The 22039-nt window shown below is 48.6% G+C and overlaps 1 protein-coding gene across 1 annotated transcript in view; it reads right to left on the bottom strand.

Moving 5' to 3' along the window:
• The window catches only part of LOC115100985 (acetyl-CoA carboxylase 2-like), a 982255-nt gene that overhangs the window by 257027 nt on the left and 703189 nt on the right, over window positions 1-22039 (bottom strand). The window contains 1 exon segment of the mRNA XM_029620121.1: window positions 7533-7630. Coding sequence (XP_029475981.1) covers window positions 7533-7630 — 98 coding nt within the window.

Here is a 22039-nt window from a genome sequence, read left to right as displayed (position 1 = left end):
AATAAAACTAGGGGACATTGCATTAAACTAGCATTCCTGTTCATAGCCAGATCAGTCCAGACAAGAGGGTTTTGCATCCCTACCAGCAGATGGAGGCAGAGAATAAAATCTTTGAGGCACTGCTACATATCTGAGTGCCACCTGCAAATCCTTAGTATTTTTCTGTCTCCAGCAGATAGTAGAGGTGCAAACCTGCAATCTGACAAAAAAAAAAAGGACTAAACGAGAATTTTTTGGGAAGTTTTGAAGTCCTGTTAAGGGAAGTAACCCTAATCATTAATTTTGTATAAAGTTTTGATTTACGTTTTTAAAAAAGAAAAATAGTGTCATCAGGAACGTCAGTCAAGGCACGGTGGTCAGAGCACCTTAGGTGGCAGGAGCTGTTGGCACCGGCAGGAGAGAGAAAGGTAGCCGCTCTTGCCTTCTTTGCCGGGGGAGAGAAGCTGGTTTCCTGCATGCTGCTCGGGCCAGTGCAGTAGCGCGGTACAGCGCTTCTTAAGCCAAATGTGTGGTCTGCCTTTTTTTTCTTCAGTGTGCTGAAGACAACTTTTTTTCTTTAGCTGCCACAGGCAGTCACCAAAGTCGTGCATGGCGGCATGCAAAGCGTGCGGTCTCTGGTCTGCAAGACTTAACGCACGCTCCCCCACTTTGTACTGGCTGCCCGCTGGGGAGAAGACGGAACTTCAACGTGAGCACCTATTAACAGAAGGGGCTGTGGCTGCGGTCCTGGGAGATCACAGAATGCAGCCATGCCTGCAAGGGATCATGGGCAGGAGTACTTGACCTCCAGAGAGCCCAGGGATTCCCCTCCTCCTCTTTCACCTGTGGATCAGGGTACCAAGAAGGGGCAGGAGGGGAAGGATGGGGAAGGAGAGTCTGACGAGAGCCTGCTTGGTCAGGGGACCAAGGATCTGGAAGAATTTTCTCTGGAATTTGTTCTTCTCCTGTATAAAGTCTTCCTAGCGAGGAAGGGAGCAGGGGAGAAGCGTCCCTGAGAGAGGCAGCCACGTTGTAGATTCTGCAGATCTGCTATGATGCCTGAGCCTGGGTCATGCAGGTTTGGAGGCTGATTCCGGGGATTTGGACAATTCTCATGATCTGCAGGAGGACCCTGCGGACCCTCATGGGGCGAACCTGAATGTTGATGCAGATGCAGCTCTGATTGCGGATCCTGATGTTAATAATGACCCTGGTCTGGATGAGTTACCGGTGTTAGAGAGAGATGATCCTCAAGTGGTCCACCTGTTTAAGAAGGAGGAACTGCGTCCCCTCATTATCCAGGTGTTGGAGAAACTAGAGTTTAAAATGGCTCAGGAAGAGTCTGATAATGAGGGCGTGAATCTGCTCCTGGATGGGCTGCGTGGTCCTCCTAGTGCCTTTCCCTTGCCTAAGAAAATTCGGAAGTTGGTGAACTGGGAATGGGACTTTCCAGAGGTGGGCCTGAAGGTCGGCAAGGCGATGGCTAAGCTTTACCCCTTGATGGAAGAGACCTTGAAACTCCGAAGAGTGCCTAAAGTGGATGCTCAGTTTTGGTGGTTACCAAAAAGATGACCATCCCAGTGGCGGGTTCAGCCGCTTTGAAGGATGTACAGGACTGCAAGTTGGAGATTCAGTTGAAACGGATGTTTGAGGTTTCCGCCTTGAGTCTCTGGGCCGTGATTTTGTATTAAGTTTAAAAAAAAAAAGAAAAAGTGTTAGCAAGAACTTCAGTCAGGGTACGGTGGTCAGAGCGCCTTAGGTGGTGGGAGCTGTCGGCGCCGGCAGGAGAGGGAGAGGTAGCCGCTCTTGCCTTCTTTGCTAGGGGGATCCGGCAGAGAGAAGGAGGTTTCCCGCGTGCGTTATGGCAATATGATGCAGAGGGCCTGTTTGTGCTGGGTTCAGAAAGCACAGGAGCAGGCCTCAGTTCGGGGGTTTCAGTCCTATGCAGTCTGCAAGTCTGAAGGCCGGAGTGGCGGATGCATAATATGACTTGGTGCGCACTTCGGCCATGGGAATGATCTCGGGGGTGGTGGCCCAAAGGCTTTTGTGGTTGCGCAATTGGGCAGCTGAAATGTCATCCAAGGCCCAGTTGTGTAATCTTCCCATTAAAGAGAAACTCCTATTTGGGGAGGATTTGGATTAGTTGATGAAAACTCTGGGGGAGTCTAAAGGGAACAGATTGCCTGAGGATAAGAGAAACAGCAAGAAGGTTTTCCTGTCCCTCTCCCATTTTCGGGATTCGCATCAGTTCCATTCAAGCAAGAATTCCTCAGTCTCGGGAGCGAAGCAGTCATTGGGACAGCAATCCTTTCGGGGCTCCCACACATCCTCCAGGGATGTTGCTGGTCGGGGGCTGGAGGAGGATCACTTTTGTCTCACAGTTTGGATTTTGAGAGGTGGTGGTTGTGCCTGAAAGAATATTCGGAAGTAGTTACTTCCACGTTACTCCAGGCTAGGAGACCTTCTACTTCCCTGACGTATGTCAAGGTCTGGAATGTTTTTGTACCTTGGTGTCTACAACAGCAACTGAATCCCCTAACTGTGGACATTCGTCATATCTTAGCAGTTTTGCAGCAAGGATTGTCTATTAGCCTATAGCTCGCTCCGCGTTCAGGTGTCTTCCTTGGGTTCCCTTAGGAGCAAGTTGTGGGGGAGGTCGTTGGTCTCTCATCCTGATATAATTCAGTTCCTGAAGGGGGTTAAGCATCTGCGTCCTTCAGTTCAGAGGTTATGCCCAAATTGGAACCTCACCTTAGTTGTGCAAGTATTCTGCAGGGCCCCTTTTAAGCCTTTAAGGGGAGCATCTTTGAAGGACTTGACTTTGAAAACAGTTTTTCTGGTGGCCATATGTTCTGCCTGATTGATTTCGGAGTTGTAGGCGCTGTCTTGCAGGGATCCCTTTTTGCAAATTTCTAATGACAGGGTGACGTTGTGAACAGTTCACTCCCTTTTACCAAAGGTGGTTTTCTCCTTTCATATCAATCATACAGTAGAGCATCCGGCCTTTCCGGAGTGGTCTAGGGATTCCCCTCAGGATAGAGAGCTGCATCTTTTGGATGTGCAGCGGACTCTGTTGCGATATCTGAAGGTCACTAACAGTTTTTGGCAATCAGATCACCTTTTTGTGTTGTTCAGTAGTGCAAAGAAAAGGGCTAAAGCTTCTAAAGCCATGATCTCTTGGTGACTGAAGGAGATTATATTATCTGCTTATATTTGTAAGGGTCGCAAAATTCCAGTGGGCCTAAAAGCACATTCTATAAGGGCGCAGGCAGCTGCTTGGGTGGAGTGTCAGTTGGTGTCTCCTCAGGAGATATATAGGGCAGTGGCATGGTCCTTGCTTCATATTTTCACCAAGCATTACCGTTTGGATGTGCGGGGCACAGGAAGATGCATCTTTTAGTGAGAATGTTCTACGCATGGGTTCCTGCCCAGTTTAGGGGTGCTTGAGTACATCCCACTTATCTGGACTGATCTAGGTACAAACAAGAAAGGAAAATTGGTTCTTACCTGCTAAGTTTTGTTCCTGTAATACCAAAGATCAATCCAGAGACCCACCCCAATGCTGCCGAAAGACTGAATTTCCCAATAGTTGGTGAGCCATATTTCAAAAATCTTTGCAGATTGTAAATATGTTAAGTGGTTAGCAGACTGTTTTGTTTTCTGGAAATATGAGAGGCTCCAGTTCACAGGGGTCCAACCCCAAGTTGCCTGCTTGTCCTGGAAAGTCTTTTAAGAGCTAATCTTTGGCTTGGGTACAGGCCAATACTGAGGGACTGGCAGATAGCACAATTAAACTCTAGAATTTGTTCCCAGAGGATGTGGTTAGTGCAGTTAGTGTAGCTGGGTTCAAAAAAGGTTTGGATAAGTTCTTGGAGGACAAGTTGTGAATCAAAGATAGAGTTCTAGTGACTGAACGCCAAGGAATCTTCCTTCCTTTTAATTAACATACCACAACTCTATCTTTGATTCACATACGCACAAAGTCCATTAACTGCTATTCACATACGCACAAAGTCCATTAACTGCTATTAATCAAGTTTACTTAGGGAATAGCCACTGCTATTAATTGCATCAGTAGCATGGGGTCTTCTTGGTGTTTGGGTAATTGCCAGGTTCTTGTGGCCTGGTTTGGCCTCTGTTGGAAACAGGTTGCTGGGCTTGATGGACCCTTGGTCTGACCCAGCATGGCAATTTCTTATGTTCTTATGTTCTAAGACTGGGCCTGCAGGTACCTCGAGCGACAGCGGAAGATGAAACTGTTTCGACAAAGGATCCTAACGGGAAAGGAGAGACCTCTGTAGAGGCCTCATATGTGCAAAGATCCAAGGGACTAAACTCCAAGGTCGAGACCATACAGCCCAACAAGGTAATCCCAGACCCTCGGTACCGCTGTATCCAACAGTCTGTGTACCTGTTTCTGCAGCTTGAGAATGCGACCCTTGGTAAGAAAAACCTTTCCTAACGATGTCAAAGCACGCTCCCAAGAACTCCAGAACCTGAAATGGGGTGAGATGACTTTTCGCCAGATTCACCACCCAGCCTAGAGACCGCAACTGTTGTAGGACCTGAGCCACCACTTGAGTACACAGAGGGCTTCCGATTTTGCCCGAATGAGCCAGTCGTCCAGATATGGATGAACCAAAATGCCCTTCTTCCTGAGCGCTGCTGCCACAACCACCATCATTCTTGGTAAATGTCCGTGGCGCCACTGTCAGACCAAAAGGCAGGGCACAAAACTGAAAATGTCTCCCAAGGATCATGAATCTCAGAAACCGCTGGTGATCCAGGCGAATTGCGATGTGCAGGTATACCTCGTCAAGTCTAGTGAAGCCAGGAACTCTCCTTTGCGCACTGCTGAAATATCTGATCCCAGAGTTTCCATGTGAAAATGAAGAACCCTGAGAGACACATTCACCTTCTTTAAATCAAAACTGGCTGAAAGGACCCTTCCTTCTTTGGCACCACGAAATATATGGACTACCTTCCCGTCCTTTGTTCCCCCATAGGAATGGGAACTATGGGGGAACTCCAAAAGGAGGAAGAGAGGAGTGGACAGGCCTTGCTTCATTGTGAGGACTGAGCTCTGTAAGAGCCCTGGCCGAGACCTTCTCTGCCTGGTTTTCTGCCCCCCCCCCCCCCCGAAAGGGCTGGTTCCAGGATTGTTGCCTCCTGGTTCCTTGTCTCTGAACTCTTGCCAAGGTCTACTCTGCTGAAACCTTATATTCGGTCGAAAACGAGAATGCCCTGCAAAAAAGCCTTTACTCCCTTTAGGCTTATGTTCTGGCAGCCTATGCCCTTTGGTCTCACAGAGACACTTCAACGAGCTCCTCCAAGTCTTCTCCAAACAGAAGCTTTCCCTTGAAAGGTAACACTCCTAATCGAGACTTAGACCAAACATTCGCCGACCAGTTCCATAACCAAAGGAGATGTCTGGCCGAGTCCGCAGACATCATAATTCTCGAAGAAGTTCTGATGGTCATACAAGGCATCCGTGACAGTCCGCCTGCTTAGCCTCAGGCACAGATAGTGTTCTTGTAGCCTGCACTTGCTGAATCCAGAGTAAGTTGGCCTTCTGCATAAAGCTACTACACACAGCAGCATGAATGCCAAGCGCAGAAACCTCAAATATCTTCTTGAGATGAATTTCCAACTTCCTGTCCTGCATATCCCTTCAGCGCCGCTGAACCAGCTACAGGAATGATGGTTTTCTTAGTAACTGCAGATACCAACGTGTCCACCTTTGGAAGCGCCAATAGCTTAAGCATATCCTCGGGCAACGGATACAACTTCGCCATCACTTGGCCTATCTTTAGGCCCATGTCTGGAGTGTCCCACTCCCTGATCACCAGCTTTTTCAGCGACTTGTGAAAAAGGACGGCTTTCACTGGGCCCCTCAGGCCATCCATGACCGGGTCCACTCCCTCTTGATCAGGCCCTTCCTGAGGAATCCTGATTCCCAGCTCCTTGAGAACATGAGGATTTAAGGGCCACAACTCTTCCTTACTGAAAAGACTCACTACCTTTGGGTTGACCTGTTCAACAACTGGCACCTGATTCAGCCCAACTTAGGATTCGGTACCGACTATTCCATTATTTGAAGTAATTTCAAGAGAAACTGACGTATAATTTATTATTCACCTGATTCAGCCCTCCATCCCGGTCTGGTATATCTGGGCTATTATCGGGCACATCTGGATCAGGAGAACCAGATAGCTGCGGAACCCCGTCCACTGAATCCTCAAGAGTCCACAATCGGACTTGCCAGAACCTGCCCTCATCCCGAGGACCCTGGGAGTCTGCTGAGGAACTTGATTCTTGGAACCTCTACGTCTTTTGCCAGGACATGGACCACAGAGCCCCTGAGGTTGGTCCAATTGCTTTCCCAGCCAACATTCACGCAAAATAGGCCTCATGCATAAACAGGACAAATTCAGACAAAAACATTGTGGGATCCTTCGATTCCTTGGAAGGATCCCCTCTTTGTCAGAATCAGGTTGCCTCCTGATAGCAGAGCCCTGTCTGCTATCAACGGGGGAGGAAGATCCTGCAACACCCAAAGCAGCCCTGAAGTACCTTCAGCCCCAGAAAATATGACTGCCTTTCCCACGCCCGGTGGGGGAGGGCTCGCTGACTTCACAAGCGGTCCTGCACCTTTCTTCTGCTTAGGCTGCTGCTACGGCTTGGCTTCTGCCAGCCCTGATCTGGCCTCTCCACCAGAGAGGCAGCTGGAGCAAAGCCCAGAGCAGGAAAGCTGGGCGCGCGCATCACCGCATGAGTGGCAAGTACTGCCACACAGCATCTCACAAGCGCCATGTTGGCAAAAAGGAGGCCCGACCGTGTGGCAAATAGGCACTGCTGCGCCACGCAGTTGACAATCTCTGCCACCCAAGAACAACCTATCTCAGCAGCTACCAAACACTGGGAGCTCCACCCGCAGCCTCCTCAGTTGCCAAAACACCTTTTTTTTTTTTTTTTTTTTTTTAACTTTAATCAAAAGCCAAGAAGGAAAAAGGGGTACCTCCCTGAGGCAGAAGAGCTGCGGGACTCTACCTGTGTTCCTGGGTGGGGGGGGGGGAGAGGAAACTAGCCACACCAGATATACATTCCTGGTGGCAAAAGACACAGTCAAGCAAGGTTCCCCAATCCCCTGCTAGTCCTCCTCAGAATGAGGAGGGAAAGCCCCACCAGGGCCTAGCAGCCTCCCAGGAGGAATACCGTAAAATATCTTCTCAATCCCCCCCCCCCCCCTTTTTTTTCTGGACTGCAGGGATTGCACCTCTACCATCTGCTGGAGACAGAGCATTACTGAGGGACTGAAGGTGGCACACCAGGTTATATTCCAGTGAAACTTTCTCTGTCTCCATCTGCTGGAAGGGAAGCAAAATCCAGGAGTCTGGATTGATCCGGGTATGAACAAGAACAAAGAATTGAATCTACCTCTTTGGGATTTCATTGGTATTTCTTAACGACCCAGACTGGCCACTGTTCGTGACAGGATGCTGGACTTGACAGACCTTTGGCCTGACCCAGAAAGGCATGCAGATTTAATTTACCTGGATTCTCCTCCTTCCTCCACATGTTTGCAGTGCACCGAATTCAAAGAGCTGATTCTGGTGTAGTCTTGTGGAGTCAGATACAGGTACTTGAATCCCTTTGGAAGAAACATACAGTGTTATAATGTTCACCATCCAAGTTACAGCCATTCTCACATGTAGGCATCTTAAAAGGTCTCCCACAGGGCTTCCCAAACTATGGATAAGGACCCCAAATAGAGGACATAAAACCTTCAACTTTGGTCACGTGTCTCAAATGGTAGCAGTCTTCAGGTGCTACACCACTAAGAACAGTGCAAATATACATCTGCACAAGACAATATAACCTGATATAAAAAGCAGGGTGTGAACAGAAACAGAACTTGTTTGAAAAGAGCTGTCCTATAATGGGTGCAATATCTTTCATTGTCACTATATTGTAAGTGATTAGGCACCATAGATATAGCAAATGTTGCTTACCTGTAACAGGTGTTCTCACAGGACAGCAGGATGTTAGTCCTCACATATGGGTGACATCACAGGATGGAGCCCAATCACGGAAAACTTCTGTCAAAAGTTTCAAGAACTTTGACTGGTCCGTACTGGGCATGCCCAGCATGACACTAACGCTGCAGCCAGCAGGGTTCCCTTTCAGTCTTGTTTAAAAGCTACAGGCAATGCCGAAAAATAAAATAAGAAAATGTTACAAACCCAAAACCGCGGGGCAGTGGGCGGGTTTCGTGAGGACTAACATCCTGGTGTCCTGTGAGAACACCTGTTACAGGTAAGCAACATTTGCTTTCTCACAGGACAAGCAGGATGGTAGTCCTCACACATGGGTGAGTACCGAGCTGAAGATGTCCGAACATGCACCAAATGTACCCAAAGGCGTGCAACAGGCACAACAACTGGGGTGGAATTTGGCAGAGGGCACCCTGAACCCCACTGGGCAGGCGGAAGGGTGTAGGTACGTCACGTAAATAGGTTACGAAGAACAGACTGGCCGAAGATGGAATCTTGTCTTCCGGCTTTGTCCAAGCAATAGTGGGCTGCAAAGGTGTGGAGAGAACTCCAGATGGCAGCCCTGCAAATGTCAGGAAGCAGCACCGATCGGAGGTGTGCTACTGAAGTCGCCATGGCCCTCACAGAGTGTGCTTTAACACGGTCTTGAAATGGAATGCCCGCTTGCTGATAGCAAAAGGATATGCAGTCCACCAACCAGGAGAGAGTCTGCTTACCCACAGGCTTCCCTAACTTGTTAGGGTGGAAAGAACAAACAATTGAGTGCTTTCCCTGTGGGGAGCTGTACGGTCTAGGGAGAACGCTAGAGCCCGTTTACAGTCAAGGGTATGCAGAGCCTGTTCTCCTGGATTGACATGGGGCCTGGGAAAAAAGGTAGGTAGTATGATGGATTGATTAAGATGAAAATCCGAAACTACCTTAGGTAAGAATTTAGGGTGAGTGCGGCGTACCACCCGGTCCTGCAGAAGTTTAGTGTATGGCGGATAGGTAACTAGGGCCTGTAATTCACTAACTCTGTGAGCTGAAGTGATAGCCAAAAGGAAAATCACTTTCCATGTGAGATGTCGAAGTTCACAAGGAGTGAAGAGGCTCGAATGGTGGTTTCATGAGCTGACCTAAAACCAGATTAAGGTCCCAAGAAGGGGCCGGAGGATGTAGTGGAGGCTTGATATGGAGCAAGCCCTTCAAAAAACATGTTACAAGGGGTTGTACTGATATAGAGACATCCCTGATACCTTTATGGAAGGCGGCTACCGCACTAACATGCATTCTGATGGAAGAAGTCTTAAGACCTGACTCTGATAGATGCCAGAGATAGTCCAGGAACTTCGGGATTGGGCAGGAAAAGGGGTCAAGGGACTGAGAAGAGCACCATGACGTGAACCTTTTTCCATTTGTAAGAGTAAGATTTTCTCTTGGAAGGCTTTCGTGAAGCAATCAAGACACGGGAAACTGGTTCAGAAAGGTTAGGCGGCTGAAGGATTAACCTTTCAACATCCATGCAGTCAGGGCCAAGGCGTTAAGATTGGGATGGCGGAGGCACCCGTTGTTTTGAGTGATCAGAAGCGGGTCCGTCCCTAAGGGAATGTGCCGGCGAATGGAGAGATCCTGCAGTATTGGAAACCACACTTGGCGTGGCCAGCGAGGTGCTATCAGGATCATGGTTCCCTTGTCCTGACATAACTTCACGAGAGTCTTCGAGAGAAGAGGAAGTGGAGGGAATGCATAGAGCAGTCCGGTTGCCCATGAGAGGGAGAATGCGTCTCTGGGCTGAGAGTGTTTGCTGCAAATGAGAGAACAGTAGTTCACTACTTTGCGGTTGTGAGGAGATGCAAAGAGGTCTATCCAAGGACATCCCCATTGTCGGAAGATGGAGTTTGCTACCGAGGGGTTGAGAGACCACTCATGTGGTTGAAAGATGTGACTCAGCTTGTCTGCCAACACATTGTCCACTCCCGGCAAGTAGGTGGCTCTGAGGTACATCGAGTGGGAGAGAGCTTCTGCCCATATCTGCGCAGCTTCCTGACACAGAAGGAAGGAGCCTGTGCCTCCCTGTTTGTTGATGTACCACATGGCCACCTAGTTGTCCGTCTGAATCAGGATGTTACTCTGGTTAAGTGGAACCTAGGTCGAGACCGCTTACCTTGAGCCCGGGAAGCACAGGAACTGAAGATCACCCTCTCAGGAACCAAGAAGAGACAATCCTGAGGATGCGGCCTGTAGAGTAATCCAGCCGGGCAGTCCAGGTCCGGGCAGGCAGCAGACAGAGAAGTCCAATTAGGCAGTCCAGGTCAGGGCAGGCAGCAGACAGAGGAACCAAGGCAAACAAATCCAGTAGGCAGGCAGCAGGCAGAGTAATCCAATAAGACAGTCCAGGTCAGGGCAGGCAGCAGACAGAGGAACCAAGGCAAACAAATCCAGTAGACAGGCCGCAGGCAGAGTAATCCAATAAGACAGTCCAGGTCAGGGCAGGCAGCAGACAGAGGGACCAAGGCAAACAAATCCTGTAGGCAGGCAGAGTAATCCAATAAGACAGTCCAGGTCAGGAGCTGAAGCAACAGGCATGGTAAGCAGCAAAAACACTCCCCAAACGCACTGTGGCCGAAGCGATGAGCCCAGGAAGAAGCTCTCCTTAAATGTCAATCCCTTCCCGCGCAAACTGGAGCCGGTCAGCGTCTGACGTCAGGGGGCGTGTTCAAGGCGCGATTCGCGCGAGACTTTGCCTCCGGCGTCAGGGATGATTTCCTGACGTCCTCGGAGAACGCCGAGCCCGTGCGGGGCGAAGGTGCGCTGCTGGCGTCGCGGGAACAAGGGTGCCGGATGCGGAATCACGCTGACATCGGTGGGAAGTTCTGCCAGTACTGGAAATGGTAACAGTACCCCCCCTGCAAGGCCCCCCTCTCTGCCCCTTGGGTCCGGGTTTGAGAGGAGAACGAAGGTGAAATTTCTTAAGTAATCGGGGGGCATGCACATTCCCCGCAGGTTCCCACGTGTTTTCCTCAGGGCCAAAGTGTTTCCATGAGATTAAATATTGCAGTTGCCCCCTCACTCTTCTGGAATCCAAGATTTCCTGTACCTCAAATTGATCATCATTCTTTACTATGTGGGTATTGGCCTTTCGCCTCCTATTTGGCCAGGTCATGATAGCAGGTTTTAGTAAGGAGATATGGAAGGTGTTGTGAATCCGTAATGAAGGTGGTAAACGCAGTCTGTAGGTGACGGTGTTTATCTGTTTCTCAATGGGGAAAGGTCTAATGAAACGAGGAGCAAATTTTGCTGAGGGTAGACGTAATCGAAGATTGCGGGTACTCAACCAGACTGAATCTCCACAGCGAAGTTGAGGAGCCATGCATCGTCCCTTATCCGCTTGAGCTTTCATCTTGGCCGCGTTCTTTACCAATAAGGCCCGAGTCTCCGTCCAAAGTCTGGACATGGATGCAATAGTTGTGTTAACTGCAGGACAGTTTGAGGACTCAGTAATAGGCAAAGGAAGACGAGGATGTCTACCAAACACCACGAGAAAAGGAGACTTCCCAGTGGCTTGAGTCTGATGATTATTGTGACACATCTCTGCCCAAACCAGAAGAGACGCCCAATTATCCTGTCTTTGATTAACGTACGCTCGCAAGAAGGTCTTTAATGATTGATTCGTCCGTTCCGTGAGTCCATTGGACTGGGGATGGTAAGCTGAGGAGAATTCAAGTTTGACTTTAAGGAGTTTGCATAAATTAGTCCAGAATAAAGCAGTAAACTGTACTCCCCTGTCAGAGACAATACTGATGGGCAGACCGTGAAAGCAAAAGATATGCTGAATAAAAAGGTGAGCTAACTGGGAAGCAGAGGGTAGTCCTGGTAATAGAATGAAATGTGCCATCCTGGAGAAGCGGTCCACTACCACCCAAATAACTGTGTTTCCATCTGAGGCTGGCAGATCCGTAATGAAATCCGTGGCAATATGAGTCCAAGGTGAATCGGGAATGGGTAGAGGTTGTAACAAGCCGAAGGGTTTTCGTCGGGGAGTCTTATGTGCTGCACATACTTGACAGGAGTTCACATAACTTTTAACATCAGTCTCCCAGCGTGGCCACCAATAGTGTCTGGAAAGTAGGTCCTTGGTCCTGGAAATTCCGGGATGTCCTCCTAAATGCGCATCGTGAGCCCAGCGAAGGACTTGTAGGCGTAACCGTTTTGGGACAACGGTCTTCCCCAAAGGAACTGTGAAAGTAGCTGCTATCTGAATGTGAGCCGGATCTATGATATATCGAGGGGGGTCCGGAGTCTCGTCCAGATCAAAACTTCGGGAGAGAGCGTCGGCCCGAACATTCTTTTGGGCCGGTCGAAAATGTAGGACAAAATCGAATCGGCTAAAGAAAAGTGCCCATCTGGCCTGTCGTGGGTTTAAGCGCTGAGCCGTAGCCAGATATGCCAGATTTTTATGATCCGTGTACATCATAACAGTGTGCCGGGCGCCCTCTAGAAGATGACGCCATTCCTCCAAGGCTAACTTAATGGCTAGAAGCTCGCGATCTCCGATGGTGTAGTTCTTCTCTGCAGGTGAAAATTTTTTGGAAAAAAAAGCACATGTCACCAAGTGATTGTCGTCGGTCTCCTGAAGAAGAACTGCCCCAACGCCTACTGCGGATGCATCTACCTCCATAATAAAAGGTTTAGTGGAGTCGGGACGTCTGAGGCATAAATCCTTGGTAAATTCTTTTTTAAGTTGAAGAAATGCCTGCACCGCCTCCTCCGGCCAACTGTGTGTCGGAGCCCCCTTTTTGGTGAGAAGCGTGAGGGGAGCTACTAACGAAGAAAAGTTGGGAATAAATTGTCTGTAATAGAGAAGCCCAAGAACCTTTGTAAGGCTTTCAGTCCCACTGGTTGGGGCCAAGTCAGAATGGCCTTGAGTTTGTCTGGATCCATGGACAGTCCTTTATTGGAAATAATATATCCAAGAAATGATAACTTGTGCTTGTGAAAAACGCATTTCTCTAATTTAGCGAACAATTTGTTTTCACGAAGTCGTTGAAGAACCTGGCGAACATGAAGCTGATGTTGTTGCAAGGTATCAGAAAAAATTAGAATGTCGTCTAAATAAACAATGACATGCGAGTACAACATATCCCGAAAAATGTCATTGATCATATCCTGAAAGACAGCAGGAGCGTTACATAAGCCAAACGGCATAACTCTATATTCGTAGTGGCTGTCATGGGTGTTAAACGCAGTCTTCCATTCATCCCCTTTGCGAATTCTTATCAGGTTGTAAGCCCCACGTAAATCTAGTTTAGAAAAAATTTGAGCTCCTTTAATGCGATCAAATAATTCGGAAATAAGCGGAATAGGGTACTTATTCTTCCTAGTGATGCTGTTGAGCCCCCGGTAGTCGATGCAGGGTCTCAAGGACCCATCCTTCTTTTTGACAAAAAAAACCCTGCTCCTGCAGGGGATGTTGAAGGTCGAATAAAACCCCGAGCTAAATTTTCCTTGATGTATTGTCGTAACGCCTCAGATTCAGGCTCTGAAAGTGCATAAATTCTCCCTCTGGGCGGAATCTTTTCCGGAAGAAGATCTATAGCGCAATCATACTGTCGGTGAGGTGGTAGAGATTCTGCTTGTTGTTTACTGAAAACATCCTCGAAGTCTTGATAGGGAGCTGGAATACTAGAGGAGAGCTGCGTGGTCTGGATGGCAGTTCTTTGAAGAGAAGTTAAACAGTTCTGGAAGCAAAAAGGACTCCAGGAGGTAAGTTGCAACGAAGCCCAATCCAGACGGGGTTGATGAATCCGTAACCAGGGTAGGCCTAAAATGATTTGATTGACGGAAGATGGAAGTACGTATAGCTGGATGCGTTCTTGGTGCAAAATTCCCGTGTTGAGTAAGATGGGTTCGGTGACGTAACAGATTCGCATTCCTACAGAATGCCCGGACACTGAAGTGACTGAGAGAGGAATGGCTAAAGGTTCGACCGGTATCTGATATAAAACTTGACCAGTCTCTCCTGAATGAAATTGCCTGCCGCTCCCGAATCTATGAAGGCCTGAAATGAATGAGTTTCCTCCTTTAGCCAAAGGGTAACTGGAAGTAGTAGTTGAGGAGAGGAAATGGTGGGACCCAGGGAGGCCTCTCCCACCCGTCCTAGGTCCGGGAGTTTCCCGCCTTGTTGGGACATTTATTGACGAAATGCCCTGCCCCAGCACAATATAAACAGAGATTCTTGACTCTCCTTCTATGGCGTTCTTCGGGCGTTAGTCGAAACCTGTCAATCTGCATAGGTTCATCGGTACCTCCCGAAGCTTCTGCGGCAGGTGGGACAGAAATAGGCTGCTGAAAGGTTGGAGCTAGACGAAAAGTCCTTCGGGAAGCAGCTCGCTCTCGTGTTCTCTCCTGGAAGCGTAAATCTAGTCGGATAGTTAAACGGATTGAGTCCTCCAAGGTTTCAGGAGGGTCTCTGCCAGTGAGTTCATCCTTGATGTTCTCCGCAAGGCCTTGTCGAAAAATTGCCAGCAAACTATCCTCTCCCCAAGCGAGTTCAGATGCTAATGTCCGGAACTGGATGGCGTACTCCCCACGGATCGAGAACCTTGCTTGATCTGAAGTAAATCGTTCGCTGCTGAGGTCGAACGTCCAGGTTCGTCAAAAATAAGGCAGAATTCCTTTAAGAATCGATCCAAGTTAGAGAGGAGAGGATCATCTCTTTCCCAAAGGGGAGAAGCCCAAGCCAGAGCTGGTCCTTCCAACAATGAAAGAATAAATGTAGTCTTGGTTTTATCGTTGGGAAACGAAGCAGGTTGTAACGAGAAGTGCATTCGACACTGGTTAATAAATCCTCTACAAAGTGTTGCAGTTCCGTTAAATCGGGGCGGAGGAGGAATCCTAATAGGATTAGGATTCGCTGCGGTACTGGTTGTGGGTATTGCCGGGGTATGGGCTAAAGCATCCATTCGAGTGACCAGGCGATCCAAGACCCCTGTGACCTGATCTAGGACCCCCTGTTGTTGCTGAATTCGATTGGCCATCCCGGGAATAGCCTGAAGTGCGGCCAAGTCGACTGGTTCCATGGCTTCGGCCAACTGTTACTCTGGTTAAGTGGAACCTAGGTCGAGACCGCTTACCTTGAGTCTGGGAAGCACAGGAACTGAAGATCACCCTCTCAGGAACCAAGAAGAGACAATCCTGAGGATACGGCCTGTAGAGTAATCCAGCCGGGCAGTCCAGGTCCGGGCAGGCAGCAGACAGAGAAGTCCAATTAGGCAGTCCAGGTCAGGCCAGGCAGCAGACAGAGAAACCCAATAAGACAGTCCAGGTCAGGGCAGGCAGCAGACAGAGGAACCAAGGCAAACAAATCCAGTAGGCAGGCAGCAGGCAGAGTAATCCAATAAGACAGTCCAGGTCAGGGCAGGCAGCAGACAGAGGAACCAAGGCAAACAAATCCAGTAGGCAGGCAGCAGGCAGAGTAATCCAATAAGACAGTCCAGGTCAAGAGCTGAAGCAACAGGCACGGTAAGCAGCAAAAACACTCCCCAAACGCACTGTGGCCGAAGCGACGAGCCCAGGAAGGAGCTCTCCTTAAATGTCAATCCCTTCCCGCGCAAACTGGAGCCGGTCGGCGTCTGACGTCAGGGGGCGTGTTCAAGGCGCGATTCGCTCGAGACTTTGCCTCCGGCGTCAGGGATGATTTCCTGACGTCCTCGGAGAACGCCGAGCCCGTGCGGGGCGAAGGCGCGCTGCTGGCGTTGCGGGAACAAGGGTGCCGGATGCGGAATCACGCTGACATCGGGGGGAAGTTCTGCCGGTACTGGAAATGGTAACACAGGATGACTTGGTTTGAGAGGCGATCCTGGAAAGCCCTGAGAGCATATCTGATTGCTCGAAGCTCCAAGAAATTTATTTGGTGTTTGGCTTCCTCTGGAGACCAAGATCCTTGTGTTTGCAGATTGGCCACATGGGCTCCCCAGCCGAGGTTGGAGGCATCGGTGGTAAGTGTGATTTGAGGGCCTGGTGCCTGGAAGGGCAAGCCCTGGAGGAGATTGATCTGATTTTTCCACCAGGCAAGAGACAGACGGAGTGAGTCGGTGACGTGGACAACAGTCGACAGGGGCTGAATGGATTGAGTCCATTGTGACCTTAGAGTCCAGTGCATGAGTCTCATGGCCAAGCGGGCCATTGGTGTGATGTGGACTGAGGACGCCATGTGTCCCAGGAGGATGAGAAATTGGCGAGCAGTCGCAGAGTGCTGAGACTGCAGCTGGTGAGCAAGAGACATGAGAGTTAGTGCTCGCTGTCGAGGCAGGAAAGCCTTTGCCTGCAAGGTGTCCAAGTCTGCCCCAATGAACGACAAGGTTTGAGATGGGACTAAATAGGATTTGTTGTAGTTGACGAGAAATCCTAATGAAATTAAAGTGTTTAAGGTGAGATTGAGCTTGCTGAGTGGGAGCCCTGACTAACCAGTCGTCTAAGTAGGGGTAGACGTGAACACCTTGGGCTCTGAGGAAAGCTGCAACTACTACGAGGCATTTTGTGAAGACTCGTGGCGTAGACGCTAGGCCGAATGGAAGCACTCGGTATTGATAGTGCTTGGGGCCTACTAGAAACCTCAGGTATCTGCGATGAGATGGAGTTATCGCAATGTGAGTGTATGCGTCCTGGAGGTCTAGAGAGCAGAGCCAGTCTCCTCTTTGTAGAAGAGGGAGAAGCGAGCCCAAGGTTACCATCTTGAATTTCTCTCACTGTAGGTACTTGTTGAGGGCCCGAAAGTCCAGAATAGGACGAACACCTCCCGATTTTTTGGGGATTAGAAAGTACCGGGAATAGAACCCTAGGCCCTGTTGAGAGTATGGTACGGGTTCTATTGCTTTGGACTGGAAAAGGAGGGAGACCTCTTGATCCAGAAGAATGGAGTGATCGGATGTTCTCCACCTCGGTAGAGGTGGGGAGTCCGGAGGCAGGGTGAGAAAGTTCAGATGGGTAATCCTGAGCAATTATTGCCAGTACCCATTGGTCTGAGGTGATGGAGTGCCATATGTTGTGGAAGTGGCACAATCGACCTCCCACTGGTATGTGAGGCAGTGGAATCTGGCTGTTGCTCTCTAGGTGGAAGTAAAAAACCTGAAGCAGGCCCTGGTTGAGGAGCTGCTTGTGGCTTTTGTTTACGTGTTTGACGAGACCGTGATTTTTGATAAGGTCTCGTGGCACGGAATCTGGCTGCTGGCGGATAGGACTTCTTCGGGCGGAAGAAAGACTTTTTAGAGTCCTTCCTAAAGGGCTGCTTAGAAGAATAGTCGGGAGGCATCAGAGAGAGCTGTCTTAGGGTCTCATGATGGTCCTTAAGTTCCGCCACCGTCCCTTGAATCTGTTCTCCAAACAGATTATCTCCTACACAAGGCAGGTCGGATAACCTGTCTTGTACTTCTGGGCGAAGGTCAGAAGACTTGAGCCAGGCCCACCTTCTTGCCAAAATAGCAGCTGCAGATACTCTAGTAGAAGTATCAAAGATGTCATAAGATGTCCTGATCTCATGCTTGCCTACCTCAAAACCCTTGTGTACTAGGGTTTGTAGCTGTTCTTGAAATTGCTGAGGCAGGGAATCCGACAAGTCCTGTATCTGCTTAAAAATGACCCTGTTATATTGGGTCATATAGAGCTGATAGGCGGCAATCCGAGAAATGAGCATTGACCCTTGGAAGACTCGGCGACCTATGGTGTCTAGGAACTTTTGTTCCTTGCCAGGGGGAAGAGTGAGGCTTTAACTTCTTTGCTTTCTTCTGTGCAGATTCCACCAGTACAGAGTGGTGATCCAATTGTGATTTCTGAAAGCCTGGAGCTGACTGCACCAGATAGGTAGTGTCAGCTTTCCTGTGGACTGGAGGAATGGAGGAGCCAGGATGTTCCCAGTTCTTCTTCAGGAGATCCAGAAGAACTTGGTGGATAGGAATGGAGGTTATTACCTTGGGGCATCCAGGAATTGGACTAACTCCATCATTTGGTGCCTATCATCCTGTTCAGTCTGCAATTGGAAGGTGACCAATTCAGATATTTCCTTCACAAAATTTATAAAGGAGAGGTCCTCTGGAGGAGAACGCTTCCTACTTTCAGTGGGTGAAGGTGGTGAAGGTAAATCATCGGTGTCTGGAGAGGAATCATCAGTCCAGGTGTCGTAGGGATCAGCACCTGTCCCTCTAGGAATTAGAGGAGGACAGGGTGGTGGAATACCTGAAGGTCCTGGTCTAGGCTCCGAAGGAATCGGAGGAATTATTGGAGGCACCAATAAAGGTATTGAAGGCACCAGTGCAGGCATCGAGGGCATCAATGGATCGCTCGGTGGCACCGAAGGACGTATCGGCACCGATGGTTGGGTCAGTGGTGAGGGACGTATCGGCATCGATGGCTGAGGCAAAACTCCTGATGGAGGGATGTGGAACGGTGTTTCTCCTCCCGATGACAATGTAAGCGGGGAGGGCACCTGCGCCATCGGGGACCCAGGATCCATCGGTGCAAAAGCGGCAATGAGCACTTCCATCCTGGAGAGCAGCGGTGCCAACGTTGCCGGAATCGGGTCAGTGGACGGTTCCGCAATCAGTACCGGTGTCTGTGCCGGAGGAACCTGGAGTCATTGCATCGCCTTGTCGATGGCCTCCTGAACCATCCGGTCCAGTTCTTCTTGGAGACCTGGAGCAAGCAGCCCCGGCTCCAGAACAGAAGGAGGCAGAGGCATAGCCGGAGGGACCATCGTTAAAGGCGGAATCGCGGCTCCTGATCCCCTGTCGGGAGAGGGTTGCCTCGGTGACCTGCTCGCAGAAATGGTCGGTGCCTTTTCTGGACGGGGTTTCTTCGACGGTGGCTCGGACGATGGCGAGGTCGATGATTTCGCTCCCTCGATGGTCCAAGTCTTTCGGTGCCGATGGCGATGTTTTTCCCTTCGATCTCCTCGGTCTTGAGGGGAAGTAGAAGGTGTCGATGGCCGAGAAATCATCGATGCCGGGTGGTCACCGGCCGGTGGTCGATGCTAGTGCAAAGTTGACGGTGCCAGCTCTGACGTCGATGCAATGGACGGAGTTGGGGTTTGAGCATGGAAGAGAAGTTCCATCTTCTCCATTCTGGCCTTGCGACCTTTTGGTGTCATTAGAGCACATTTGGTGCAAGTCAAGACATCGTGCTCGCATCCTAGACACATAACACAGACTTTATGGGGGTCTGTGATGGACATGGTGCGAGTACAGTCCGGGCACCGACGGAAACCCGACGCCATGGAAAAAATCGAGCCTCGGTACAGTCGACGGCCAGTAGGCCGCGAGGGCCAAACTTGACGGTAATCAACGGAAAATGGGTAAAAACTTACCGGAGTACTGCGGTCTGAAAAATGTTAAAGGAGGGATCCCTGTGGGGCATATTAACTTTTAGTAATTCCGTGAGGAAAATTCCTGTCAGGAATCTCTGCAGAGCTCTTTTACCACGAGGCTACTGCTGCACGGAAAAAAGAAGACTGAAGGGTTGGCTGCAGGGTTAGTGCCATGCTGGGCATGCCCAGTAGGGGCCAGTCAAAGTTCTTGAAACTTTTGACAGAAGTTTTCCGTGATTGGGCTCCATCCTGTGATGTCACCCATATGTGAGGACTACCATCCTGCTTGTCCTGTGAGAAAATCATACACCTTTCAACTCAGGCTTCCAACTTCCATAGAGACATACCCAAAAGGTTTTTTAAGTGTTTGTAATGTGCTTTGAGTCCATATCTACAAAAAGCGGAATATCAAATGTTTGTAAACAAAATAAATAAATAAGTACTTCTCATGAAGTGTCAACAATATCCACACATTGTAAAGCCTCTCATTTCTGCTCCGTTGTGAGTTCAATTCTCAGTCCGAAACACCAACAGTCCCAAATTCAAACATAGCATTTCATGAGAGCAACTAAAGTTCACGCTGTCTTTCCTGCCTACATTCTTATCACCCTTTTCCATCATTTCAATGGCATGTCAGTGCGCTGAAGGGAAACATTCTTAATAAATCTTGCCCACAGTATCACACGTCAAGACACAGACATACTAATTATTAGAAATTGAAATGTCACTGAAAAAGATACAGATCAGTGATATTACACTCAGGAGGACAAACGATTCATTCACCCTTCTTTCACCTCTGGTGCTCTGAAAAGCAGAAAGCCAAGAAATATTTGGGGTTTGCTGAATAGTAACTGTTGGAAAAGAAGTCAATCAAATATTCATTATTGCCTGAAAGAAGATAATCATGTACAGGAGGATCCCTACAGACATTCCAATAATGCCCCCTGCTTAACCTACAGCCATGTGTATAAGCACTCATTCACCCAAATATATTTGTGCCTTTTATTCACCTTTGAGAGCCCTCAAGCACAAAAATGATTCCTGCCTGATACAATATAATAATTTTTTGGGATTTTGGAAAGATAACTAGAATGAACCCTTTTCTTTTACTCTACCAATGAATAAAGCAGTGTAGTTGCCATGCTACTCAGCTTCAGTATGTAGAAATAAAGATCAGCAAATAAGTTGTAGGTGACACCTGTTTATGCATTGTAACATAAGGAATGTTGGAAAGAATTATGCAAAAAAGATCAATGTGTCTAGGCACAGTACCTCTCCAAAAAAAAAAAGGATTGACATACACCAAATTTGGTATGCAGGAACAAAATGTGAATATCTTGGAAGATTTTGAAAACTAGAAACACTAGGTCAGTGTATGCAGAGAACCATGTTTCAAAAAAAAAAAAAAAAATCCCAGTGCTTTATATGGAAAAAACTGTTAGAAGCTGCAAAATGCTAACCAGCACTCAATTCCAAAAGCCCTGCCCTCGCCCTTCCAGCACTTTGGCACAGAACAACACAGATAGAATCAGGGAAAAGTAACTGAAGTAGCTGGTGAAAGGTGGCACCAGAAGGCACCTTCAAAGCCATCGTCCCCACACTTCCAAAGTCACATCAACCTATCCCCTACAACACCACATACACAACTGCCTCCACCACACTTTACACACCTTACAAAACCCAATGCCCCCATACACTATATATCCCTAACACATATGCCCCCCACAAACATTTACCACCAAACCATCCCTCCTACACATGAACTTATCCTTACATCCACATGAACAAGATCCCAACCCCCTATAAACACACGCCCTCCAACAAATCTATATTGGAAAGCATTCCCAAGGATATGCCTCTACATGCTTTCCCTACTTGCTACTAAACTTAAGTTTGTTACTAGCTTTTGAGTGCTATGCTCCCTTCATTGGGTCAATGCAAAATGAACTAGAAGTTGCCAATAAAGAAGTACAGGTTGCATTATTATGTTGGTACAGTGGTGTTTGTTTTCACAGCTGTAAAATAAGGACTGTGGTAAAGGGAGGGAAGAAACAGATGGAGACAGACAGTGGGTAAGAACATAAGAACATGCCATACTGGGTCAGACCAAGGGTCCATCAAGCCCAGAAGAAAATTATTCCTTACCTGCTAATTTTCATTCCTGTAGTACCATGGATCATTCCAGACGGTGGGTTATGTCCCCCGTCCAGCAGATGGAGTCAGAACAAAAAATTCCCAGGGGAGGTCCCTTATAGCCACGCCTCCCCTGGCTCAATCCTCAGTAACAGACTATCAAAGCCAATAGAGAAGAGATAATACAAACAGAGGGATCAAGTGAACCAAACAAAAAGCCAACTGGCTAATAATTGGAAACTAGTTTGTAACTAAAAAACCGAAAACTGTAAAACTTGCAAACAGTATTGTGATGAAAAAACAATCTGAAGTACCAGAAGTACAGAAAAAGACTGAAACTAGAGACAGAGAAGCAGGGATGACCCCAATAACACGAAACCCCCAAAATAAGGGAGGGTGTCTGGAATGATCCATGGTACTACAGGAACGAAAATTAGCAGGTAAGGAATAATTTTCTTTTCCTTGTACATACCAGGATCATTCCAGACGGTGGGATGTACCAAAGCTTTCCCATCATGGGTGGGCCGTGGACAGCCCT

The sequence above is a fragment of the Rhinatrema bivittatum genome, chromosome 11 (genome assembly GCF_901001135.1).
Source record: "Rhinatrema bivittatum chromosome 11, aRhiBiv1.1, whole genome shotgun sequence".
NCBI classification, from domain to species: Eukaryota; Metazoa; Chordata; class Amphibia; order Gymnophiona; family Rhinatrematidae; genus Rhinatrema; species Rhinatrema bivittatum.
The sequence above is the reverse complement of the archived record's forward strand: the minus strand, read 5'-3'. Positions and strand labels throughout refer to the sequence as shown.